Below are 27,676 nucleotides of genomic sequence, written 5' to 3' on the forward strand. Positions count from 1 at the left end.
ACTAGAGCTGATAGAAATTGAAATCCAAACCTAGAGGCACCATGTTGGGGAAGGCAGTCTTTTATGCCAAAAGGTCAGAAGCATGACTTATGCCTTAAGTGCATCATAAAAATTCACCCATGGACAGCTTGTGAGGCTGACCAGGTTCATAGAATGGAGAGCAGCACATCCCTGGAACACACTGCCCTCCTTCACTGGATAGTTGAAAGGACACAAAGACAAGCACTAAAACTGCATTAAGTTTTATTAGAACCTATTAAATTTTGGATTTCAACAGCAAAATCCTAATAAAATTACACCTAATTTAGGGCAGACACATTCTGGTCAATTCACAAAGTACAACACTGAAGACGTATGGAGAAAGAGGTGTTAGGAATGGTGGCAGGGAGATGGGGAGAGAAACTACCTCTAAGGCAGGTTCAGCCTTGTAAGTTTTACAGCTTGAAAATAAAACTAAGACGAACAATCACCACTCATGTGTCCAGGCTTGTGTGCTTGAGAAGTGCCCAAGCACAAACTTCCATATTTGTTGTCAGAAATAAACACTGTTCTAAGGGAAGTCTTAAACAGATCTCTCCTTTTTATTCAATGCAAATTGTTAATTAAATTACTGCAAATTAACTTTAACTTACCAAAGAGACCAATAACCTGAGTACAGCAGAAATCATGAAGTACAATCAACCCTGTCATAGGACCTAAATTCTTTATTCACGGTAGCCCTTGTTGATAACTAGGGTTAATAACTTGTTGCTCAGGATATAGATGGGCATAACCATTTCTGTGAACTTCAGAAAGTGCTTAAATATCAAAACAAAACAAAAAAACAAAGTAAGACCTCTTACACAAAAACACAGTACAAAACCGCAAGAACATAGAACATGCCCAGCGTTTTGAGTAATCCATACTACAGCACTGAAGTTGAAACAAACTGAGCATGACTCCAATTCTGAAACACACCAGAGGTTCAGACAGGAATGAATGAAGAAACTGATGAGATTGCACTTTTAGCCACTCTCCATTACATTCGGCTATTATTGCATAAGATTGAAATCACTGCTGTAAAAACAAAGGCAAATAAAATATTTATAGCTTTTATGTGTTGGAAATACTGGTTGTAGGTTTTGCAGATTTAAACTCTGGTAATTATCCTATAAAATTACTACACTGTTGCTGCATTTTTACTATGGATAACTTTAGTCACTCTCCTAGAGTTAACAATATTGTCTCATATAGAATTAATGTAGTATGTATCACACAGACCTTCCTTAGTTATAATAAGGAAAGTTCTTTCATAAAACACAAACACATTTTCAGTCAACTTTCTCAAAATGAAATGTAGTCTCTAAAATGCAAGTCACAACAGTAAGAGAAATGAATAATTTGCTTGCATGGGTTAAATACATTGTGGTATCAAAGAGTGTCCCATCTGTACAGTTATTCCTGCAATGAAGTAATTCATATATAAGATACAAACTGTACAAAGTTCTCCAGTTTACAAAGTGGCTTAGTTTCAGAAACATGTTGACCTAAGTTATTTTGCAATGTTAGCTATTATTTCAAAGGTTACAGGTAAGGAACAGTCTTACTGCCCAGTCCAATAAAGAGCCAGGTGCACCCAACTTTGCGTAGTTTCAGGTTATTAAGCATCTCCTAAAAGAACAAACCATCTCTGGTTCTGTTCATTTGCGAAATAAGTACAACTATATACATATACACAGCATTTTACCTTTTCCTTCCACTGTTAACTTTTTTGCTGTCATTCTTTTCAGTGTCTCTTACAGTAAATACTGAAAAACCGGTTGCGATTTTTTTTCCTCTTGCAGAATCCCTCAGATAAAGGTAATTTGGAATTTAAAGTACATCGTTGAAGTGTGGTTTTCCGTAGTCTGCAAGATCCATTTGAAGCTCTCTCTCCTCATCATCTGGAATCAAAGGAGGCAAACCAACATTAAGCTTTTTAAGCAAGTTCTCTGAAACCCACAGGACCGTGTGTTGAGAACAAACGTTTCACTGCCTTTCCATATAAATTATGGGTGTGTGAAGTGTGCATATCCAGAATTTTTGTATGCAAGATGCTTTACTAAGAGAAACAATTACTTAACATCCTTTGTTCTAGAGGTCTGCATTTCTGTAAACTTTCTGCTTTGAACCACTGTTTTCCTTCCTATTCGCTCTTTCCCATCCCATCTGTATCATTTTATACACAGCACAATCCCATGGAGGATTCACAGGAGCTTGTGAGCAAACCAACCCGCAGGTAACCCACCCCTTTGGCTTAGTAGGACGAGTAAGCTATTTAGCTGTACTGATTCTGAACTGGTGTTCTCCATACCCCTCTAGACTTTTACAGCATACTAGAATTAATTGAACAGTAGCTTTACCTTAAGACATCTTACACATGCACACCCAGTTTGAAACCCTGCTGCTAGGCACACAAAGGCAGAGTTCATCCAACCAGAAGTAACCCTCCCACAATCAACTGCTGTGGACGAATGCTGTTCATAGGTACAAGAGGCATAATAAGAGCTGCAATATAATCTGCACACAAATACAGTGTTTTGAAGGATAGCACCTAGTTTGATTTAAACTTCATTATCACCCAATACTTACATGAGGGGATTCAGACAGGAATGTATTTAGAGGCTACTAATATCATTTTCTCTTATGGTCTCCCAACAGATTAATCTCACATACAATTATGCTTACAATGTGATTGTAAGTTAATAGAAGTTGTTCTGTCACTTAATGTGTGCTGGACCTACCAACTTCCCTGATAGGAAAAAAGCATATTTTTAAAGAAATGCCAGCTGCACTTCATTCCAAACTAAACAAAAACACCCTCTTAAAATTCTATGGTACTTGCAGGCAGGCCAATTTAAAAGAATTTCAACTGACGTAGAAGATTAGAACACCAGTGTCAAGAATGAAGCTTTGGAAAATGATAACATCTTATCCTGGGAAGATGCAAAATAAATTTGTATTTCACATTTCATAATTTAATGAGAGGATGTCTCCACAAGAGCCCTTGAAATGAATGGAAAAACTGCTGTATTCCGGGGAGGGCAGGGTAAAGAGAGAAAATGGGTTTAGTTAACATGAATACCAGTTTGGGCCCTAATGTGATTTGGAAAACTGAACTGTGGAAGCTATTTCTTACTGATTTCTAAAGTCTTCTGCAGTACAAAAAAAAAAATTACTATGTGCTACTTTGTTCTTCAAGTTGGTAGAGGCAGTTTAGGGTTTGGAAGCGATACCACACCACACACACAAGCAATGGAAGCAAACAGGTAAAAGAGGGTGATAGACCAAGGCATATGCCAAGTGCAAGATGAGAGCATGCATGAGAACACCTTAGGTATTGGAAGCAACAGAAATGCACCATGGAGGTCCACCGATTATGTATATTAGTAAGGCATAAGAACATTCCAGATAGCTATAGTTAATCACAACAGTGATGGCTACAGATTCAGCTTTGGGCCTATGCCAGATCCACATGCTTGCCTAATAGCTAGACGCACAAATTAATTCCAGGACAGCCACCATGTTAGTCCTTGGCAATAAGGAGGAAAATGCAGCAGCACCTTCAAGAATGGTTTTATCATGCCCTGCATAGGCAAGAACCAGCTTCACCACAGTACCCTTGACTCCCTCTGGTACAAATTCAAGACTGCTGGAAAAAACCATATTTACTACCAATTAGAAATTGCTTCAAGTTCTAGAGTTATTTCACAAGCTGAACTGCTAGAAGATGACACAGTCAAAATTCAGCTGTCTATTCACAGCAGGACCTTTCTAAGCAGCTAAATAGTGGAACTCTACACCACTGCAGCATGGTTCTCAAGTGAGGGAATCACATGAATGGGATGGAGACAAGGCCCAAGCTCACCTTGGACGTCTTCTTCACCACCATCACCATCCTCTTCCTCATTGTAGGCCAGCTCAGCCTGCTTGTCTGCCTCATACTCACCCACGTTCCCATCATCCCCATTATAATCCGCCAGTTTAGAGCCATGTTGCGGATCAACAGGGGACTCATTCTCATCAAAGAACCGGCCTGTGAAGTAGGCAAAGGATTTATAGTCAGAGGCCAGGATGAAGGGGAGGGGGAGAGAAGGGGAGAGAAAAAAGCGGAGTAAAGAGAAGCAGGAAGGAATCTGAACTCAGAAAAGTGTTTAAAAGTGGTTGCAAATAATCCTTGCAGCACTATAAATTGAGAAAAATCCTTCTGCCTGGAACTTCAGAGCACTAAATTTTATGACCCTTCATTATAATCTCTAGCCCCTTAAAATCTCCAGTGTTTTATATCTAAGACACAAAACACTTGCCTCAAAAGAAGGCAACTGCCTTTTTGGAATAAGAGAGCATCTTGTATTAATGAAACTTTACCAAAATATTTTGGTTGCTTTGACAAGATCTGAGCTTTATAATCGTTTGTATACTATAGCCTTTAATGTAACTATTTTCTAATCTGAATTTTTCAAAGCTTTAGAAACTTTTTTAAAAATGGAAAAGTAGTTCTACACAGTGAAATATAGATTAAACCAAAGAAAAGAATACATCTCACACTATACGCATGAGTAAAAAGTAAGAATCAGTGTCATGCTAGTAGCAGAGGAAGAGTCAGCTCTGGGCAAAGGTCTGAGCCCAACACAAAAGTTTATCTTTCAGCCATGTAGGATTCTGCAAAAGAAGGCTACTGACATTTCCAGAAGATGAAAACTTGCATAGGCCTTTGGTGTTTTCCAATAACAATATTTACAAACTGAACACCTGAGCTAAACAGCTAAGATAAACACACACACACTTGAGTGTCGGAAATACAGACTACAGCAGAGACTTGACAATAAGCTGCAAGCAAATAAAGTTCGCTTAAATCTTCCATATGAAATTAACAGTAAGTGGCAAGTAAAGACTTCAACGATTGAGAGTTCTCCAGTTACACTGTCACGCTTCATCTGTTTTCTATATCTTGAAAAATTACAGCTAAGCACGACTGAAGCAAACAATTAGAAGCTTCATAAAATGAAAATAATTTACAACTTATTTCCTAAATGCCTGTCCAACATTGCAGATCTGAAAAAAATGAAGGCTCAAGAGTTCATTTCCAGAGCCACAGCTAAACTATGAAGCAATTTTAAAAGTATTTTGAGAAATTTTAAATGCTTCCTTGTCAGATAATCTGCTCAGAGCCAGATGTGCCAACAGGTGCACTGAGGAATTCATGCTCACATAAAACATGTTTGTACTTGGGGGTACAAAGTGGAGAATCTTTGGCCCGCCAGGCCTCTGAATCTGGCCCAAGATTACAAAGTGCTATGTTTGGATTGGAGAGGAGTGATCTCTTATCTCTACTCATAGCATTAAGCATCACAATGCTAAGATCGGCGATAAGCACCTGCTTGCTCTTGGAAAGGCAGCAGGCAGAAGCTCATCTCTTAGAGTTATGGGACTATAACACTAGAGTTGGAGATGATCCTGTGGCTTGAACTTTGAATCACTGGATGTCATTTGACATGACCCACCTGCCAAAATGACCAGCAGATGGAGGGAACAGATCAGGATCTGGTCTTCAAAGTGGATCTGGTTCCTCAGCCCTGGCTTGGTCTATGGCAATATCCCTAGCATTTGTTGTGGTTATTTTAAAGTTCTTTCAAAAATTCTTCAATTACCATTCAGCCACACAGGAGAACTCAGAAGTTCCCATGTCTGAAAGTTAAAATCACTTTTTATTGTTATTGTTTTTAATAGTTAAAATGGTTAGAAATATTTTATAGGAAGCATTTAATAAATTGAAATCAATACAGTGGAAAGTTCCTGGAATCACTTGAATTATTTGCATCTGTCTAAAGAGATTATAAGCCCAAGGCTGTTTTCAAACACAACAATCTTGCTAAATTGCATAGGCGGGCATTACTTTGTGACCCTTACATAGCAATACAGTTTCACATTCTATGTCCATACAGGGGTGTGGTTTGCGGGAAAATACCCATACCAAATATGGTGGGAGAAACCGGACAGCCGTAACTGTAATCTTCAACAAATAGAATCTGAACAACAAATACTATATATTGAAATACTATATATTCAACTGGCCCAGAATACAGCAGTCAGGTAAAAAACAAGAGCAGCTTATCAGGAGCATGCTACTCTCTTGCTGAAACAGCTCCACTAGGACCATTTCAAAGAGCTGGTGATGATACACTTGTGTGTCCCATTAACTCTAACCGTAAATTTGACTCTAGCCATACAGGACCTTCTTCATTAGTTGCCCCATTGGTTCATGAGGGAGCCTACCTTGCACTATCTTCAATGGCATTCTGCAGCATGGCAAAGATGAGTCAATTCAGTTTGTCATTTCAACTATGCTGTGGGAGTTTGGGGCACCATTCCCCCTATTCTTGAAGTTTTATGGAACATTCTGGATCCTTATGTAAGCAAAATGGCACCATCCACATATAAGAGTGAGGGGAAACCCAAAGGCTTGTAGAAGGACAAAAAACATCACTGAAAAACCCTCAGGAAGGGAGGAAAAAATAGAAAGCCCTGGAGGCAGACATGACGCATGCCATGCGACAACATTTTTGTTGCAGATCTCACTTGTAATAGTAATTTTAAGACTGGCTAGTCTACTTGGTAATCTTTGTAATCTTTCACTCTGTTACAGAAGTGGTTCTGTAATATTGGCTATCGTTGTTTTCCAACTTGGGCTTTAAGGCATGATACAGAAGTTTTAAAATAAATATGTCAAGGCAAACTGACCATGCTTCACTTAAAGCTACAGAAGATACTCATGAAAAGTTCCACTTTTCTGCATCACAAGACCAGAGCTCAGCTATTTTTTAATTTCCAAGTGGTATATTAAAGCAAACCCTCAGTGATGCAAGCAATTCCTAACTTGAGGAAAAGAGTTAGAATACAGCTTGCATTGCATGGATTTATCAGTTTCTGGGCCATTCAAAATTGTTCAGCACTATGAAAATAAAGGGATCCATAAGTTTATTAAACTGTTTAACAGTGCAGTCTTATACCTGCCCAAACAGAAGTATATGCTCCACTAACTGTAACAGGATTTGCAGCCTAAGACAGTCTATTTCTAGGTTTAACACAATGAAATAATTGAAGTTAGATGTTGTCATAATATGGTGAAAATGAACCTTAAACCCTCAAAATTGCAAAAAAAAGTAGGCAACACTTTTGGAACTAAGCGACATTTTAAGCACACTAAGTTCCTATTTATAACAAGCCACAAGAATTCAAAGAAAGAAAGTTTGGAATCAAGCTTGATTCTGAAAGTTGTGCCTATCTAAAGCTGCTCATATTCACAGTGCCTCACGATGGAAATGTGATCTATTGTCTCTTTCTTTTCCATTGATCAAACACATCCTCAAAATTACCAGAGTGCTCAGACTGAGTGAAAGTGAGAATGGTAGTGAAGAGGGCACAGCTAAAGCTCCCCACCCCCACAAGATCTGGTGTTATTAACATTACCTGAATATTAACTCATCTAGAAAATCCACACTTTGGTTTTACTGTGTTGCTTCAATTATGAGTGAGGGTCTGAGTCAGAATTATGAGCAAGGGTCTGATTACTTACTTTGCTTCATTCTTTGGAAGTCACTGATTCTGTCCTTTTTTAAATGTTCTTTTTCAGCTTTCTGATTATCTAGGACATGATCAGGAATCAAATGCTGAAGAGGATTTGGTGGGATCTGCTTTATGATGTCAGCATTTCCATCCTGGTTACTGTTTACACCTGGAAGTGCACAAAAAACAATTAAAGCACTTTGACTATTTGCACTGTTCAGGCACAAGGAAAAGCAGCTTATGAATTAAGTCCTTTCTGAAGGGCAAGGGATCCCCTGGTGTGGTTCTTTTTTGTGTTTTTAAAACTTCATTACGAATTTTTCTCCAAACATTGCTGACACTTGTGCTTTCATTTTCTCAGTAGTCAAGGCAGAGAATGGGGAAGAAGGAGTGTCATCCATTATCGGCTATTGATACTTCTGTCACACTTCTTTTAAAAGCTTAAGAGGAATGCTGCAAATACATCATTGGAACCATCAGGCTTTCTCCATGCCTGGATGTTACTTTCTTACCAAGTCTAGTGACCACTTGTGTCACTTAAACCACTTTGTCCATTCTTTAATTTAATGCATAGTGTGGGGACAGCAGTGGTTTCCAACCTTTTTTTTTGGCCATGCCCCACCTAGGCATCTCTAAAATCCTGACACACCTCACCCCCCGGGACATATAATTCTTATTATTCAAAAAGTGAACTCCTTTTCAAGTGGAGGAAGCCTAAAAGGCCATTCACTGTTAATAACTCATTCTCGAATTGCCCACCCTTAAAAATCAAATTGCCCCCCCCCGCCCCACATTGGGAACAAACTGGATTAACTTCAGCCCTTTTACAAGTTAAATTAACCTTGTCAGTGTTTGCTTCTCACTTCCACTCTCTGGTGATTATCGCCTCTCTGTTCTCTGGGATTGCTCACTTTACAAATAAAAGCTGCCCACATGTACACCTTCACACCTCTAATTCCTAAATAATGTCTGCTTTGTAATGTCTTTGCTAAACTTGAGAAAAGGGACCCCTGACCATTAGGTCCAGTCGCAGCCGATGCTGGGGTTGCGTCGCTCATCTCTCATCTCACTTTATTGGCTGAGGGAGCCGGCGGTCCTCCCCGTTGACTCTTTGCAGGCTGGGGAAGAACTGGTGACCTCATTCCGCCATAAGAGAGTGAGGGATAACCTGCTTTAGAATGCCCTTCACTGAAGGAGAATATTTACTCCTGTTTTAAAGATACACCAGGGACTTCTTACCTTGAGCCAGATTTGGAGCATGGGGCTTTTCTGTTGGAAGATTTCCATTGGGTTGAGGTTCATTCTGAGAAGCTGAAACAAGTGGCTTCTTCAAAGCTAAACAAACAAAATCACACTATGACTCACTGATCTACTAATACCAATGGCACATCCTAAGGCAACCACTGAGCGCACTGTTCAAAAAGAGAACTGATATGTTCTGTTGGAAGCAGCCCAGAGTGGCTGGGGAAACCCAGCCAGATGGGCAGGGTATAATTGATTGATTGGTTCTGCAGATTGGTACAAATGCAGTTGTTCCCAGAAGCTCTTCTATATCTTCAAGATAAGCCATACAGAAGCAGGGGCTTTCCTGCAAGGGCCAGAATCCAGTATACTATAACAAAAGTTTGCGCTCTCACCAGTTTGAAATGTTTTGTCAGGGCATCATTTGCTAGCGTTCACATGCCGAGAAGAGTTAAGTTCAATTTTGCAGGGTTGCAAAAAAAGAAGAAAGCTCCCCCTCCCTATTTATACTTCTTATTGATAAGCAAGAGTCAGCAGCAACCAATTCTGCCAGTTTATACTTAGAATCAAGACAACAGGGAATCCAGAGATTCTGGTGCAGCATCTGTCTTTTTATTTCACATCTGAGAACTGCTTTAGCCAATAGCACTTCACCCCTCTTCAGACAAGTCCTCTTGTAAACTACCTTGGTCACCTTTGGCAACAAACTGAAATCTGACACTAGCTAGCCCTTTCTCTGGAGTTGAAACCAGTAACCCATCTAAAAAAAACACAAACTGCTGAGGGAGGAAATGGGTATTTCAGAATTATCAAAAATAATAGATTTTAGATTACTTAGAAATAGTAGTAGGAGTAGTAGTAGTAGTAAAATATATATAGCTTTGCTAACCAGTGAGTGTATCTTCAGCTTTAGCAGCGTCATTCTCTTCTATCCCAGGCATGCCTGCATCATCTCCTGGTTTCATTTTCTCTGTCAAGACAAGAAGAAATTCCTCTCCTTACTGCTGCTTACTTTTAAGTTCTAAGTGGATTCAGAATTGTTACAAGGACTGGACTAGAGGTAGTAGATCATAGTTGCTGAACAAAAAGCAATACATCTCCCTCAGTGAGCTAGCTGCAAAGGCAGGCAACTTTCTCCAAGACTTCATCGCTGGCCAATGGTAAAAATGGCACCAGATCTGTGCCTCAAGACTGAGGAGTTCCTAGCCAGCCAGGTACTCTGTTTTCTCCCAAGACACTTAAGAGGTACATAGTGGTACCCACAATTGTACTAAATACCCACAATTGTACTAAACAGACCTTTGCCATCTGAGATATTGTTGATGGAAGGTGTTTCATTCCGAATTACATTCTTTTCATCCAATTGTTGCGTTGTCTTCAATATTGTTGGATTATTGCTCAGGTTGCTCTCAATATCCTTACTGGTCTGGCTTCTGTGAGCAGCCTGTTGCAAAAATGTAAAGAACCAACTATGAAACACATTTGTTCACCTTTGAATTAGACATCCTGTGTGCTTGTCATTCCATTAGGATGATTCAGTCTGTTGTCAATGGAAATAACACTTCTACTTCTATCTCAACCAAGTTTTGTTCTTTTCCCATAACAAAGTCTAACATCAAATTTATGGATAGAACTGATCTACCCCAGGTGGGCGTGGTATAAATAATAAATTATTATTATTATTATTATTATTATTATTATTATTATTATTATCCTCATCCTCATCATCATCAGTATCATTATTATCATGGCAATAGGGGTGCTGGCAACCCATCCTAGAATCATGCAGCAAGCAGTGAAGGGTAGGATGCAAATCAATCTTCTATCCATTCCCAAGTGGAGCGAAAGCTGGTTAGATCAGGCATAGGCAAACTCAGCCCTCCAGATGTTTTTTGGCCTACAACTCCCATGATCCCTAGCTAGCAGGTATGGGATGATGGGAATTGTAGTCCCAAAACATCTGGAGGGCCGAGGGCCTATGCCTGGGTTAGATCCTGACTCTTCTCTTAATGAGTAACTAGAGAGGAAATTACCAAAGTAAAATGGTATTTCAAACCATTCTCAAGTGTCTATGAAAAATGATAGGAACATACGAAGCTACCTTCTTGGACATTCCCAACACTACCTGTAGATGCTGGGGATTAAACCTGGGACCTCCTGCACCCAAGGAAGATGCTCTCTCTACCCCTCAACTATGGCCCTTCACAGACTTAAACAACTGAGCATTTAGATGGTGTACCTTTTGGTCTTGTGTAACTTGGTCCTCTAACATTCTCATATTTTCTTCATGCTGCATCCTCAGTTCTTTGATCTGATGTCCACACTGAAAACTGGCAGAACAGATAATGTACAACACAGGTAACAAATTTTATAACTTTTCCCCAAGATTGACACATGTTTTATATGCTCTCCGCCGAAGTACTATTTGTTTCTGGAACAAAACAGTATCTCTTTTCCTTGCAAGGCACTGAATGTATGAGTCCAGTCTTTCGGTCAATCTAGCATAGCAAAAGTCATCAACACCAGCTGGTAGTGTTTCTCTAAAGTCTGAGGCAAGAGGGATATTTCCCAAGATCATAGAATCCTGGAGTTGATGACAGAAGTCCACAGATCCTTTTAAGTGAAGATGCTAGGGACTGAAGCTCATATCTTCTACATACAAAGCAGATGCTCTACCACAATATTATGGATGCTCTTTGCAAAGGAAAGAGTTGCAGCCTCTACTAAGACTTGAGTTCTAAATTAAGGTGACTCTCCTTATGGACACATGAACGGCAATAAAATTGCTAGCACATTTGCAAAGCTAAGCAGGGACTGGAATGGTTTCAAATTGGATGAGGGATTGCATGCTGAGATTCCTGCATTGCAGGGGGTTGAACTAGATGACCCTTGGGGTCCTTTCCAACTATGATTCTATGAATAAGTGCCACAAGAATTGAAATCTCCTGTCAGACCTTTCCCTATCAAACCATTGTGTTTGCTTATTCCTTGCCTGAGTCAGGACATGGAACATGGAATTGGCTCCCCCTCCATTCCACATAACATAACAAACTGTGAGGCACACTCCACTGTGCTGACTGATGGTGCTGTAGGATAATCAATACATTTTTGGTGCAGAGATTGCTATCCCTCAGGAATTCTACCTTGGATACCTTGATTAACAGGTTCTGAGCACCATTTCTTTTGCTTCTTTTAGCAAGCAAGTCAAAATCATGAAGTTTCACTAGTCTCCCTTTCAGTGAGGGCAGAAAGGGCACTACCCTACCACAGCTGTCCTAAAATATGCTTTTCTTCTAACTCCTTCTGCATATAGGACACTGATGTCAAAAGCAGGACTCCACTTTGATCTGAAAGTTCATGGCATAGCTAAGCTGGAAAGACTCTGCAGAACTCTGTATTAGAATACAATGGCATCAGTTCAGATTTATATATTACTATGCTCACCTTTCATACTCCAGCCTTTTCAGAAGTTGTGTATTGTTGTTCCTATATTCATGAAGCTGGTCCTCTTGACGAATAAATTCTTGACGCAACTCTGCAAGTTGTTCTAAGGCAAAGTGTAAAAGTCAAGGTGGTTAGAAAAATAATGCCTTCATAACTTAAATGCAACTTTCCCCCACAAGTTGGGAAATTGTTATTTTTCCACTGGTAAAATAGAATATTCTGTATACGCTAATGTCTTGGACAAGTGATACGAAACCTAAAATATAACTGTTTAGGAACCTCATTACAAAATAGACTAAAACTTTTGTGTGTGTGAAAGAGGTGTTACTTTTCTTTCTGGAGTCTCCGTGGTATAATACGATCTCTGTGATGCCACATTCGATTTTTAGTATCTAATGCTTGTATTTTATTAAAGCAGACTCTTACAGCTACTACATCTTGCAAACTATAATGTTAGGGCCCAAGGAGCCACAGCACTTATTTATTGACATCCTGCCCATCATTCAAACTCAGAGGAGTGTACATATTTCTTTCCCCTCCCCCTTTATCTTCACAACACTTTAATGTAGATTAGGGTCCAAGATCACCCAATCAATTTCATGAATGTATGGGGATTTAACTTGGGTCTGCATGTGCATCTATCTTTGTAAAGCATTGCCATTTACTCTCCAGCACCCTTTATATATGAAAAAATACCAGTGTTGGAAAGGGTATGGCATAATGTTATTTATTTCACATGACTTCCATTCTGTGAGAACATGACTTTGTAACTTCACCTAACAAAGCAGTGTAAGAAGATTACCAGCGGTAATGAACCATATTAGAGACCATAATACAGTGGTGTGTTGTTGCATAAACAAAGCAATTTTTTGACTTAGAGCAATGTAAGATCTCCACCAGAGGACTTTAAATTATTTTAATGTTATAGCACTTGGCTGTACAACTGATAGAAGTCACTGCCTATGCTATAACTTCAACTCTCCCTTTAAAAACCAAAACACTGCTGCATATCTAAGGTCTATGAGACATTTGAGGGCACATTTGCAGAATTTGTAACAAAACAGAACTCATGCTCTCATCTTTGAGGAAGGAACAGAAAAGGGATAATGGCAAGCGAGGCAATGGCCCTTCTGTGCCAGATAAACGAACACAGCATGTTATTTTTTAAAGAAAGGCTCTAGCTCATGTCAAGAGGAAGAGTATTAGGAAAACTTGACAGTTGCAAAGTTTTAAGCTTTGCTTACCAATACAAGTAAAATAAACCTGCTAAATTAGATCTCTAGGGCACCAGAAACTTTTCCAATTCACAATTCTCCAAATAATCCACATCACTGGTTGCTACTTTGCTACCAGTATACTTTCTTTATACTGCTCTCAGAATTAGTAGGTTTAACTGCTGCATGCTTCTCCTTTCTTTTGACTCCTTACCCTTTAAGCGATGTATGTCTGCCATTTGGTATGATATGTTGTTCTGAAGCTTAATCTGAAAAGGAGAAAATATATATTGTGCAATTAGTGGTCATATTATGACTATACAGTTAATATCAAAATGACATGGTAAACAAGACTTTGGTGAAACACTGAGCTTATTAAATAGCCTAAAGTTTCAACAAAGGCTTCCCAAAATCTATTTTCTTTTTCATTCAAGATATTGCACACAATCCATTTACACTTCAAAACAACAAGTAGCAATATTTTTTACTTTGACCCCAGTAGCCATTCAAATTTTGGGGGGGGGGGTGATTGTTTTAAAAATACCACTTCAATGTTTCCTTAGAATGCAGATTAATCAATGAATTTTTTTATTCATTTATATTCTGCCCCACTTTCACAGATCTCTGTGAAATAATAATAAAATAATATTGCATGAAACCAAACATACACAACAACAACAACAACAACAACAACAACAACAACAACAACAACAACAACAAATCATTGAAATATTTGCCAATGTGAGTGGCACTATTGCACTGAAGGCTGCATTTTCAACCAAGCATCTAAAAGGCAGCAATGAAGGTATCAACCAAATTCTGGGGCGTCCCTTCCTACAAACAGATACCACAACAGAAAAGGAACACCCCACATCCCAGTGAAGTGCACAGAAGCTAGTGGTGGGATGCTAAGGAGCCCCCTGCCCCAACCAATCTCCCACGCAAGGACAGAGACAGAGAGAGACTCCCTCAAGATTTTAAGTCCCAAGGCATATCAGGGTTTTACACATCATCTGAAAAACCTTGGATTTGACTTGTAAATGTACTGGCAGCCACTGCAGAAAGTTCCTTAAGAACCCGAGTAACAACCACTCTGGCTGGTGGACCCACTCAAAAAATGGAAAACTTTATTTTGCACAAGCTGCAGTTCCCAAGTACTGTAGTATTCAAAGGTAGCTCCACATACTGTAATGACTACTGCATTACAGTAGTCCAAACAAGAAGGTATCAGAACACAGATCATTGTGGCTAAACTAACCCTGTCCAGGAACAGCCAAAGGTGAGCAAAGCCACTGCACAATACTGAGCATAGTTTTGTCTCCCGTAAGAGATATGTATCCAGAGGTACCCCTTAAGAATCTGTACCTACTCCTTCAAGGGAACTGAACCCCACCAAGAATAGGTTGTTCTCCTAATTCAGAATGGTCCAATGTGTGGCACAAGAGCCATCCCTCAGCAATATTTTATGCCCCACAACTGTTTTCATGCTGCCTTCCCAAAGCCCAGGCAGAGAGGCTGGGCTTTGGAAAGGAGGTGTGAAGGCTCTGGCAGGTTCCTAGAGTCCTCCCACCTTCTTCTCAAATCCTTGTGAGAACTTTCCCAGCTTTGGGAAGGCCATGTGAGGGATGCGGGGGGCATCAGATTTTGGGCATGCACCCCACCCCACCCGCACAGTGTGCGGCCAGCAGGTTCCATGTTGAAGTACTCTTGCAGCCCACTTGGTATGAAAAGTTAGCCTGCCGGGTGCTAATTCATGAACTCAGAAACCACCAAGCCACAGCATCGTCATCTTATCCGAAGTCACCTTTAATTTATTCTCCCTCATCCAGCCTATTACAGTGGCCAGACATTGGTTGAGAATTTGCATGGCTAGTAACATTGTGGGCAGAATGGAACCCTGAGGGACTCCACAGATCAACTGCCATGGGGTCCAACAGAAGTCTCCCAAGGCTACCTTTCACTCCTGAAGAGAGGAGAGGAACCACTGCACTCCCAACCCAAAGAGCCAGTCCTCCGTGCTCAACAGTTTCAAAAGGTGCTGCATATCCAGGAGGATCACAGAGTTACACTTCTCCTGTCACTCTTGCAGGAAGTCACACATCATTCTGGTCCCAAAAAGGTAATGATAATCAGCTTCCCCACCTAGAGTGCCTGCACATTAGTTGCTATGTCAATATGATTTAACAAGCATTACCTTACATCAGGGATGTCCAACTTCCAAGAGACTGAGATCTACTCACAGTATTAAAAAAAAACAACTGGCAATGATTGGTATACCCATTGGAGGATGGACCAGAGTTGTTGAGCTTTTTTTTGGGGGGGTGAGATCGACCTGGGGGGAGGACACCCTGTGATCTACCAGCAGATCGTGATCTTCCTGTTGGACATGCCTGCCTTACATTAATTAGGCTGCAATGTTAATCCCAGGATTACTACTTCTGACTTTCGATACTATTTGTACCTGGAGGTCAGATATTAATGTACTACCCAGGCATTCACATTTGGAATATGGCCTTGATTGATAAATCATTCTGCTGCCACATAATTATTCCTGTGTGATCACACAACGAAAGTGTTGGCAGCTGGAACAATGAAGTGCTCTGACACATCCTGGGAATAGGGAATAATCTATGAAAACCAAGGCTTTAGAGACATTTGGACAAATTGGCTCCTTACTCCCAGCCATGATTTACTCCTCCACAAAAAGAACCTTTTTTTGCAGGACTGCCTGTACATCTTAGCCTTCAAAATTCTGTTACATGAAAAGTTATGGGTATCTGGGATGCCACATTTATCATAGCAAACTGATTCTGTAAATGTTAATGCATTTTGCAAACCTTCCTTTGAAAACCTAGAATCTGAGAATCTCTTAAAACATTAAAAGATTAATGTAAGCACCATCTTTCCTCTCTCCCTTGATGGGTGCCTTGTCCTCTCAAGAGTGTTTTCTTGTGTAAATACAGCTAATGGGACTCCAGTCTTAAGAGATTCAACACAATATAGCAACAAGCTGTCAGACTTCTGCGATATAAACAAGCATTTGTAGGCTACAGTTGCCTTCATGGGATGCATTCAGCAGTCTGACAAAGTGGGCTTAAATGTGTTACGTCTTTAAAATGCCATAATATTCCTCCTGAATAATAGGGGTTGGGGGAAGAGAGGAGGTCCCAAACCATTATGTAAAAAAGAAAGGAATGCCCACAAGCAGAAGGAAGTAAACTTGTCACAACAACAACAAAGCAACCTCCCCACTCTTCCTTGATTTCATTCCTCCTCCCTCTCTCTCCCAAAACAAAGCACATTTTGCTTAAAAGCACACCCATACACACCACTTCTCTTCTGAAATAAGATGAGGAGGGGAATCCACCACCCCTCTCCTATCTAGGAACAGAAAGCAAAGCTGAAAACTGAAAACATGCCTCATTAAACAGTGGAGAAAAGGGAGAGGCAGAGGAAGAGATGGGGGTGGATGTGCTGAAACCACATGAAAGTTTTTTACATAGGCAAAAGGTACCACAATGGAGCCTCTTCAGCTTATCAAAAGGCTTCATGGGAGTAGCTCGGAAAGGGAAAGCTAGAAGCTCAATGGTTGATAACAGCTGCCCTTGCTCTCACAAAAGGCAGCTGGCAACCAGTTAGTTTCGGACATGCTGTTTGAAATATACAGTACTAGACAGCATAAATAGGCACAAGCAAGCATCATATGCAATGACACCTCACCCTGCTCTCTTCACACTTCCTTATCTGGCCTTCCCTGGCTTGCAGTTGGTTGCTCAGCTGGCTGTGCTCAGCTTCCTTCTGCTCCAGCTGTTTCTTGTGCAGCTCCCCCTGGAGCAAGAGCTCAGAGTTCCTCTTCTCCAAGCGCCCCCTGGCAACATCACTGCGCTTGGCCTGGCCCTGCAACTCTGCCACCTCCTCCTGCAGGACCGTTTGGCGGGATGAGGTAGTCCAGTAATTGAAGGCAAGGACGGCAATGACTAGCAGCAAGGCAACAAAGAGGAACGAAGGGAGACGGCCCCCCCTCCGGTTGGCCCCAAACCCCACCATGGGGGAGGCTGGGGAGGGGGGCGCTTCAGCTTCTCACTGCACCTACCTGGAAAGAAAGTACCCAAGTCAGCACAAGTAGAGAAAGAAAACAAAAACCCCACCAACTTTTCAGAAACAAAATATAAAAAATGGGAATACACAGAATCATTGACTGGGCTGTGTTCAGCTTCCATTGCATGTATACAAATCTTAAGGCATACTGGGAAATAATCTAAAGCATTTATTTAACACAGGAGAGAAGGCAACTACCTCCTAATTTCCAAAACCAGCTCTTAATAAAATAGGATGATTTTGAAATTTGATTTTTTTTTAGTCTGCACACAGGTTACTGTAGTGGCTTGCCAGTGCATGGAGAGGGGACTGCCTAGCTTGTTCTTTCTTCTGTATGCCATGGTTATGGGAGCAGTTTAAAATAAAGTTTAGACTAGGCGCAGTGGTTGCCAAACTCGGCCCTCCAGATGTTTTGGGACTACAACTCCCATCATCCCTAGCTTACAGAACCAGTGGTCAGGGATGATGGGAATTGTAGTCCCAAAACATCTGGAGGGCCGAGTTTGGCAACCACTGGACTAGAGAAAGCCAAGTCAATAAAGGCAACATAGAAACCGTCACAGAAACCAAAAGTGAGGCCAGACGATGGACCCTCTCCCACTTTTCGGGGCAGGAGGGAAAGAGGGGGAAAGCCCGTACAGCACCCAGGTCCTAAGCTCAGTCTAAACCATGCTCTGCATCTGCAAAGCCGAACACTGCGCCCAGCTTTGGTGCGGGAAGATAGGTAGGGGAGGGGATCGTGGAGGGGAGGGGGCTGGTTCAGCGTTGCGTGCAAGAGCTTCCTCCGAATTGTCTCCGTTGCTGTGCTGGCCGCATCTCCCCACCCCTCTGCATTTTAACCCCACCCCAGTCGAGTCCTCTTGGCCGCGGGTGGGGGAGGTGCTATTAGCCAACGTCGCCCCCCTCCACCGCACCCCTTTTCCCCAGCTCCCAGGCCCGCCGTGCAAAGAATAGCAGCTGTAGCTGCCCAGGCTTCTCTCGCTCGGGCCGCCTCTGCAGGAGCGCGAGAGAGGCCGAGCGAGGAGCCCCGCGAGGTCGCGTCCCCGCCGGGAGGGGAGAAGGAGGGGCTCCTGCGGGAGGAAGAGGCCCATCCCACTATCCGGGGGGTGGGGGTGGCGGGAGGCGCCGCTCTACCTCCTCTGCTCCCCCGGCCACCGCGCCACGCGCGCCTCCGCCTCTCCTGGCCTTCCCCCCCTCGCCTTCCAACCGTCTTCGCCTTTCGATGCAGCGGCGCCGCCGCCGCCACTTCCGTATTCGCGTTCCTGTCGCCGTGGAGCCGCTTCTCGCGAGAACGGCGGAAGCAGCGCAGGTTCCCCCCTCCCTCCCCGTTCCCGCTCCAGGTCTCGCGAGGCTTTCGTCTTGCCCGACGGAGAGAGCGAGAGCCGTCCCTGAGGAGATGAAGCGGCAGAGTGGCCGGGCGCGGATAGAAAAATGATCAGGCCTCGGCTTTGCCGGGTGGGATTCGGCTGCTGGCGGGAGGCCTCTCAGGCAAGGGGCGGCCGAGGAAGGGCGCCCTTCACACGAGACGTGCCGCCGCCGCCTCAATGAGGTGCCTACACGGGTAGGGGAGGCCCCGATGGTTAAGCCCGGTCTGCATTGGTGCTGCCGCCTGTTCGTCCGGCGGCCCAGCGTACCGCCGCGGTGGAGCCCCGAGGCCTGTCTGCAGACGGGTTCCCACAGAGCCGCGAGGTGGGGGACAGGGAACCGCCGGCGGCGGCGGGACTTGGGTTCCCCTCCCTTCGGCAAACCCATTTTGTCCTTCTGAGTTTCTTTGAGTTTCTTAATTGAGCGGGGAAGAGTCAGTTGAGGGGTGCGGGGCGGGGGAATGAAAGGCTGTGTGGACGAGCCCTGGGCGGGCTTTGTCCAGCTACAGAGGAGCCTCGCTGCTGATAATGGGGCAAAGAGAGAGAGGTGGCGGGAGTCGGAGGCACTGCAGTCCCCGGTTCAGAAATGGAGCTGCCGTCCCTATCCAGATGCGCCAGGTGCCTCCCAGCCAGATACAGGGCTACAGGGAGGAGAGATGTCCTAGTTTAAAACTAGGGCATGAAAAGATCAGAAAAATCCTCAGTCGCTTGCCTTTTCTCTTGCATTGTGCACTCATTGCTGGTGCTTTTTTTTAAAAATAACAAAAAACAATTTTTATTAAAGATTTTCCTCGTTTACAAAAGCACATGCATTGTCTCTTTCTTCAGGTTGTGTTTTCTACAGATCAGTTACATTTGCCCTGAGACATTGGTGTTTGTTATATGCAGCATAGGGTTGGGAAGAAAAGAGGGAAGCAGGAGAGAGGATGGGGCAGTAAACTTTATTTTCTTTTATTTAGTGTATGCATGGGGTTTTTGTGTCAGCTCTCACTTGGGTAGGTTCTCTTTCTATACGTTTCCTTGGTGGTGAGACAGGTTGGGGTGGTGAAATATACTAGAGTCGCAAAGTGATTTCATGCTCTTTATTCAGCTCATAGTGGTGAGGAGGAATGAATGAATGTCCCCTCAAAGTATCTGCTTTATATACATTATTTACACAATGGGCTGCACATGATTGGCTAATTCCGGAATTCTACTGTAAGCCAATCAGGTTGTGGATTCACTTCTATCTGGAGCATGATTGGGTGGTTCCTGCCAACCAATCATACTGCTGCCTTGTTCTAGGACCAATCAGACTGCTGCATTCTGAATCCTATTGTTCTAGGACCAATCAGACTGCTGCCTTTTGGATCCTATTGTTCTAGGACCAATCAGACTGCTGCAGTTTGGATCCTATTCAACTCAGTACATAACAGGTGGGCTTGGGTGTGGTTGATTGTCTTTGGTTGGCTGCAGTTCGATTTGTTTGTGCGAATGTGAGGGGGTTGTTGGGTTAAGTTAACCATACTGAAGTGTTCTAGTTATAGGTAGGTAGCCATGTTGGTCTGCCGTAGTTGAAACAAAATTTAAAAATTCCTTCCAGTAGCACCTTATCTGAAGTGTGCATGCACACAAAAGCTCATACCAATAACAAACTTAGTTGGTCTCTAAGGTGCTACTGGAAGGAATTTTCATATTGAATTGTGTGATGTTGGTGGGTTCATGTTGTTGTCTTGTTGGGCTGTGTATGTGATAAAGGGGAGCCATACCAGAGTGAAGACGTCTTCTTCTATTTGTCCCCGTATCAGTTTCAATTTATTGGTTAGCTTTTCTAGTAAGGCTGTTTCCCATACTACTTGATACCAGTGTTCCATGTTTATTCCTGACAAGTCCCTCCAGTGTCTGGTTATGATGTTTCTGGCTGCTGAGAGTAGGTGGCTTATGAGCTCTTTATAGTGTGTGGTGGCTTTGTTATCTTGGAAGATGTTCAGTAGGGCCAGTTCTGGGTTGACTTCTAATACCTGTTTACTTATTTTGCTTATTTCTTATATGATTGCTGTCCAGAAGAGTTGGGTTTGGGGGCATTCCCACCAGATGTGGAGGTATGTGCCTATGGAGGTGCAGCCTCTCCAGCATTTTGGTGAGGTTCCTGGACATATCAGACCAGTTTACATGGTGTTAGGTACCAAGTGAGTTCTTTTCTTTTTGCTGATATGGATTTAAAGGGAGGTACTGATGCTTGTTTTTAAAACCTTTTCAGGCTTGCCTGAAAAGATGTATATAAATACCTTACATAAAAATCTAAAACCATTTTTGCCTAGAGATGTCAGTGTACAGCTGTGCATTCACAGTCATTTGTGCTGGAGCTGGTGGCACATGAAACATAGGATTTCTTTGGCTGTTGAAACCTGATTAATCATAGGTGGCATTGTGAATACATTTCCTCTTTCCCGGGAATGGCTATAGATCAGCAGTAGAACCTCTACTTTCCATGCAATGCTCCAGATTCAGTCTCTGGGTAGGACTGGAAATGTCTCCTGCCTGAAATCCTGGAGAGTGCTTTTATTTAAAATACACCTCTGGGTTATTTGAGGGGCCTGCCTGGTGTTTTTACATACGGTAAATGTGTGCTTTTATTTAGAATGCACCTCTGGGTTATTTGTGGGGCATAGGAATTCGTTCATATTTTTTTTTTCAAAATATAGTCCGGCCCACCACATGGTCTGAGGGACAGTGGACCGGTCCATGGCTGAAAAAGGTTGCTGAACCCTGAGGTAGATGGACCACTGGTCTGACTTCGCAAAAGCCAGCTCCCTGGGTCCCTATCTTATTTCCCTATCACATTTCGAAAACACCATTGTTGAAGGCTTGCTCTGTGTTTGTCTGCATGTGGCTTGGGCACCATCTGCTGGGCAAGGAAAGGGAGTGAGGAAGCTGGCCCCATGTGATGCCATCCTTGATGACAACTTCAACCACTCTGAAGTGAATCTTTATATGGATCTAGGAATAACGGATTATGGGCAGGGACACTGTTAAACTAATGCCCAAATGACTTCAGTTTCCAGTTGGCAACACTTCCTGGACATGATAAACATAAAGGTCTGTACAGTGCTGTGGCATGTCCTTAACTTTGCCAGACGTTCCTGGCTTTGCTTAAATACCTTCAGCAAAGAAGAGCCCACACTTCCTGAGGCAAACAGCTTGTATCATTAGGGACTGTCTCCCCATGTTTTCCCAAAATCAGCTTCCCTGCAATTTCCACCTTTTAGTCCTGCCTTCTGGACAAAAGAAAAAAAGTATGCATGACCGAGTCTCCACCCCAGTGTTGTTTAAAGCAATTAAAATGTTTGTCCTAAAGTCTGCTTAGTCATTTCCATTTGACTTTTGTCAAAAATTGTGGCAATGTGTGCTAAATTATGTAGAAGATGTTTGTGTGTAGCTTTGCTTGGATGCCTTCTAATTTTGAGTACTAAACCAATGTACCCCATTTTCTTCTCCAAGCTATTCAGCCTTCTTGATTTTGTGCCTCCCCCTCTTCTATGAGCAGTCTATTACTATTAATTTATTTATATCCCGCCTTTTCCCCAGATCAGGACTCAAGAAGACTTACACAAATTAAAACAACATAGATAAAATATTGAAGGCTAAAACCGTATAAAAGATAATAATTAAAAAGTAATTAAACTGTTATAGAATTAAACAATATACAAACAGATCTATTAAAACACAAATAGTAAAAACAGCACAGTGCTATTTAAATGCCCACTTCTTAAAAAAACATTCAGGCTGCAAAAGCCTATTACAATAAAAGAGTCTTCAGTAGCTGGCGGAAGGGTCTATTCTACCACAAGTTCTCACCAGCTAATCTCTTATTTGTGGTTGCCACAAATTCCCTTTCCCCTATATCTTCTGGCAAGTACAGAGGGCTTTGGAGGAAGAGGGTCTGTTCTCCCGGTCCCCCTCCCCCCATGGCCTGTACTAGGACTGGGCGATATCTGGTTTTCAACACCACAATATATCACCAGCTAAATATAATATATCTCTGGTGGTGGAGGGTCTTGCTGGGCCTGCGGGGGGGGGGGGCAAAACATACCTCCCTGCAGCGGCGGAGAGCGGGTGCTAGCAGAGGGTCTTGACGAGGTTCCCTGCAGCGGTGGAGGGCCTAAAATGTAAGGAAGTGGTAGATTTAATTAAAATATTAAATAAACTTCCATATATTATATTTAATATATTTTCAACTAATTTATGAGTAGTTTAAGTGATTTACTAGTCAAGTTGCATCTGCTTCCCCACTCAGAGGTCTAAGTGGAATCTGTGCATGCATAAGCCCCACTGAGTTCAACTAAACTTCTACTTTCCTGGGAGTAAACCCCAATGAATTCAGTAGGGTTTGCTTGTGAGTAGACATGCATTTGCTTTCACCGCTTACTGAAAAACACCCTCCCCATCATTCTCGCACAGTACCTAACCTCCCTTTTCAGCATAAGGCAGCCAGCTAAATCATCTCCCGTCCATTCACCCCCACCCTCCCAGAAGGGCCCCCCAAAAGCCCTCATCTCACCAGTATCTCCATTTTTATCAAAAGGAGGGAGGGCAAGCAAGCAAGCAAAAAAGGTAGTCTCTTTTAAATTAAAAGAACACCATTTATAATATGGAGGAAAGCTATTTAGGGGAAACCAACAACATAAACACCACCAGAAAATAAAAATGAAAAACGCTTCCCCCCTCTTTTTTCCACTGGTGAGGGAAGAAAGAAGTGCTTTCTAGTTCTTTGTTTTCTTTGCCTCTTTGATTGTCTAGCATGGGGCGGGGGGAGGTCTCTTCTGTATTGTTAACAGGCTCTGCATAAATACTCTGCTTCAGAGTATCTGACGAAGTGTGTATTACATACGAAAGCTCATACCTTGAAAGTTTATATTTAGTTGATTTTTAAGGGGCCACTGGAATTATTTAAAAAGATTTTTTCATCTTTCATCTTGTTATTGATTAAGGCTCTGCATAATTACAGTAGCTGAGCTCTTAAGTCAGTGTTGGCCAACACTGTGGAAAGATATGGTGAGTTTGCTGGTTTGTGTGAGGGATACAGTGGTACCTCGGGTTAAGTACTTAATTCGTTCCGGAGGTCTGTTCTTAACCTGAAACTGTTCTTAACCTGAAGCACCACTTTAGCTGTGCCGCCAGAGCACGATTTCTGTTCTCATCCTGAAGCAAAGTTCTTAACCCGAGGTACTATTTCTGGGTTAATGGAGTCTGTAACCTGAAGCGTCTGTAACCCGAGGTACCGCTGTACTCTCTTCATTTCTTATCAGTTAGGAGGGAGGAGGGAAGGAGCAAACAAAGCTAGAGACACCCTGCCTGCATATTATCTGTAAAGTATCTGTTCAGCTTCCACCTTTTGTTCACCGGTATATCGCCTTGTTTAAACACTTATCACAATGTTATTTCACTTCAACGATATGGTGATTTATTCCACAGCCCTAGCATGTACAAGGCATCTTTTGTTGCTTCACCCCACTGCCCCAGTTTCATTACTGCATTTTTATTTTTCTATCTACTACTCCTTGCAGCAGTCACCTTCAACATGGCTGGCATGTTATTGTCACGGTTCAGCCCTGCACAGGCATCAAACCTGGAGTCTCAGAGGAGCAAAGAGAGTACCCCTCTTCCAGCTGTAATAAAAAAATTAAGGTCTTATATATATATATAATAAATGTTCATAAATGTACCAACCAAGCACGTACATAGATATGTGGACCACATGTCTGGAGCAGCACAGGAAGACAGTCCTGAAATCGTTTTGACTCCCAAACTGACCAAATGTTTTCTCTGCAAGGAGGGGGGGGGGTGAGGGAACCTTCCTGTTGTCTCAGGAATTGGGTAATCACTATCTCAAAGGAATGGCCAGACTGCCAGGAAAGGCAATCAGATAACCTGGCAGACAGGAAAAACAACAGCATTCAAATTCCTGTTGTAGACCGCCTTTTCTGTGATGTAGGTATGATGTTTGTGGGTGGTGGTCTTGGGTTACACCCCTTCTGTGATGTATGTGTGATGTATGGAGGGGTGGTCTTGAGCTCCAGGGAAGGCAATTTAAAATGTCTATATAAGGGCAGGCACACCTTTGTTCTGAGTCCTCCTTTCTCCTGCGTGTGAGGGGAGCACCCTGTTGCAACAGTTCAATAAAGATCTGCCTTACTAGCTGCTTTGCTTCTCAATATTCTCTGGTTGGCCTCTGTTATTTTCTCCTACCGATGGAGAACCTACAAAGGGCTCTATAATGGCTCTTGTGTCCCCCATAAGGGAATAAGGGCAGATTTTGTTTACAACACAGCAGATCACTGGATCCAGATACCCCTGCCCCACACCAGCTGCCTGGGTTCCCACCAACCTCTCAGGATTCCCCCCCCCCCCTTCACAAACATCTTTTTCTTTCTTTTTATTGAATTTGTATCCCACCAGAGGTCATCGCCTTCATCCCTTATTAGTTTCAGTTTGTGGTTCAGTCTACATGCCCAGTAAGAAAAAACTTCCAAACTGAGACACACTGTAGATGGTGATGATTATTATAATTATTTTTTGGGGTGGCTATTCTAATAACTTAATCTTTTAATTGATTTTTTGTATAGACACTGAACTATATCCTTGCTCTGGGATTGCATTTGCTTCCCTGGCTGCCTGGTTAACCTGGTCTAACTGTCCCAAGCCATGACCATATTAGCTGAGGCAGTTTGACATCTGAGAACAATGCAGATTCAGGTCTGTTTGAAAGGTTTATTCTTATACTGCCAGTCAGCAAGATTCAGCAGTCCACTCCTGTCCTTTCATTTCTGTCTGAATCTTGCTTGACACTCGGGGCATTTGCATTGCTCTTCTCCTCTTATGCAGTGGCTCACTCATGTTGTTTATAGTTCAAGACAGTGAAAATAAACAAGTTAAGTTTCAGGTCACTTCCTGAGTTTTGCTTTTGTAAGACATCATCTTTAATAACTATGTGTGTGTGTGTTTCTTTTTGGCTGCTGTATATTAGCCATGATTCTAAATCTACTGAGTTAATGCCCCTGTCATTAGGTAAAATTTAGCAAAGCAAAAGAAAAGGCACTTCCATTCTTTTAAATCCCAGTAGCTCAAAATATAACCTTATTATTAGACAAGAGATCAGTAGCTGTTTATTTTTCAGATTTGAAGAAAGAGGAAATAAATGCTTGTAACTAGTAGATCATGAGGACGGTATGAAAAACTGTGCATCCAATGGTATAATTGGTCCTCATGAGTCTATGGAGCAGCATATAATACTTGGAAGATGGAAAGAACAGAATGAGAGTCTGTAAGACTTCAGGAGGCTTCCTGACTCAAAAGGAGTAGAACCCCACAACAGACTCGAGTGAAACCCAAAATGAGAGAGCCAGGCTGTTCTGCTGCAGGTAAGTGGAAATGAGTGAACAATCTGCACTTTCCTTGCTAAATGCAATATACAAAGAACAGCAGCCCATTTTCAGTGAGACATGTAGAGCCCTGCACACTGCACATTTTTTTTACACACTGCCAGTAACTGGCAGAAGCAGAAAGAAACTCAAACTTATCAAAAACTGCAGGTGTTCTTAAGAACGCTTATGCTACTGTCTTACCTAAGCTGGCCAGTTTTTATTAAAGCAGATGCAGGTGTTTGGGAGACGCATAAGGGTCTGTGTGCCTTGGGGTATGGAGTAAACTACTGAACAGCAAGCCAACCAAACAGTTGAAAATTTGGCCAGAATTGCCAGTCATTTTATGAAGGTTTTATCATTTGAAACCTCAAACAGATGGCACATGAAAAGCCATGGTGGTGGTGCCCTGATAATCCAATCATCATATGGCATGCAGAGGACAGTTCCAAAGGGCTGTGTGAAAAGATGCAAAAAATTGAAGGGTGGGAATAATTATAAGCAAATGTGGGATTGCACTTCTTAAATATAGTTTTATGGATTCCCCCCCCCCAAATTAGCTTTTAATTAAATAGTGCCATTGTTTCATGCATTGACTTCCCACCCTCACCGCCACTGTGTTTTTATTCAAACTCTTCCAATGCATTATATATCAAATTCTTTTCTATTACCAACTTCCTTCTAATACTTTATCATTTTTCTTCCACTGTTCCTAAGTGATTGCATTTCTCTTAATGAAAACAAAGAAGGAAGCTCATGATTACTGATAACATCAAGGTTGCAGGTTCGATCCCTGTATGGGACAGCTGCATATTCCTGCAGTGCAGCTGGTTGGACTAGATTATCCTCAGGGTCCTTTCCAACACTACAGTTCTATGATTGGTGGAAACATTAATGCCAAGTTGAAACATCTGGTTCAGGCTTGCATGAAATGCCAACAAATGGCACCTTTTGTTCAGACAGAAGGTTGTGCTTGTGACAAAATGGGACCACTGGATATAGTAGGCACTGTTTGAAGCAGCTGCATCATCAGGTCCTCCCCAAAATGACTTGGCTGTATCCTATAGAACGGCCATCTTAAATCTTAGTGTTTTCATGTTTGCGCTTTGGTCCTCCAGGCTCCAAATGCACATATCCAGGAATGCAGATAATGAAGAAAATGAGGATGGGCTTGCTCGCTTACTTGTTTCACCTTGGGAGTACAGAAAGCCCGAGTTCCTTTGCAGTGAGTGATGGATGCTGTCTTAGAAAAAAGGCACTTCTTCCTTGACCATATCAAGTTCTGGTAATACTTCAGCCCCCTCAAACGGTCTGCATCAAGTTATTTATA

General features: G+C 42.3%; 1 protein-coding gene across 9 annotated transcripts; it reads right to left on the bottom strand.

Moving 5' to 3' along the window:
- Positions 1–226: 226 nt before the first annotated feature.
- Positions 227–18,922, bottom strand: GOLM2 (golgi membrane protein 2). Of its 9 annotated transcripts, none has more exons than XR_014541677.1 (12): positions 18,717–18,883; positions 17,205–17,577; positions 13,699–13,753; positions 12,271–12,373; positions 11,066–11,156; positions 10,126–10,270; positions 9,716–9,796; positions 8,824–8,919; positions 7,595–7,753; positions 3,887–4,054; positions 1,727–1,922; positions 227–1,056 (listed from the first exon to the last, which is right to left on the bottom strand). XR_014541677.1 is itself a non-coding variant. In XM_083586826.1 (11 exons), the coding sequence occupies exons 2-11, from the start codon at positions 17,529–17,531 to the stop codon at positions 1,852–1,854; spliced, it is 1,296 nt and encodes a 431-aa protein (XP_083442952.1). In that variant the 5' UTR covers positions 17,532–17,577; positions 18,717–18,922; the 3' UTR covers positions 227–1,851. The 9 variants fall into 9 exon arrangements, 4 of the variants coding, with proteins under 4 accessions (XP_083442952.1, XP_083442951.1, XP_083442954.1 ...); XR_014541678.1 differs by adding an exon at positions 2,896–2,954 and having other exon boundaries at positions 227–1,922; XR_014541679.1 differs by having other exon boundaries at positions 10,126–10,273; positions 18,717–18,870.
- Between the last annotated feature and the right edge of the window lie 8,754 nt (positions 18,923–27,676).

The sequence above is a fragment of the Podarcis filfolensis genome (assembly GCF_964270895.1).
Source record: "Podarcis filfolensis genome assembly, chromosome: 14".
In the NCBI taxonomy this organism is placed as follows: Eukaryota; Metazoa; Chordata; class Lepidosauria; order Squamata; family Lacertidae; genus Podarcis; species Podarcis filfolensis.

Coding starts and splice junctions, on each gene's coding strand:
- GOLM2 (XM_083586825.1), bottom strand. CDS start 17,531: ATGGTGGGGTTTGGGGCCAACCGGAGGGGGGGCCGTCTCCCTTCGTTC. Junction 10,274..11,065: donor AAGTTACACAAGACCAAAAG/GTACACCATCTA, acceptor ACATTTTTGCAA/CAGGCTGCTCACAGAAGCCA. Junction 1,923..3,886: donor TGGTGAAGAAGACGTCCAAG/GTGAGCTTGGGC, acceptor CTTTGATTCCAG/ATGATGAGGAGAGAGAGCTT.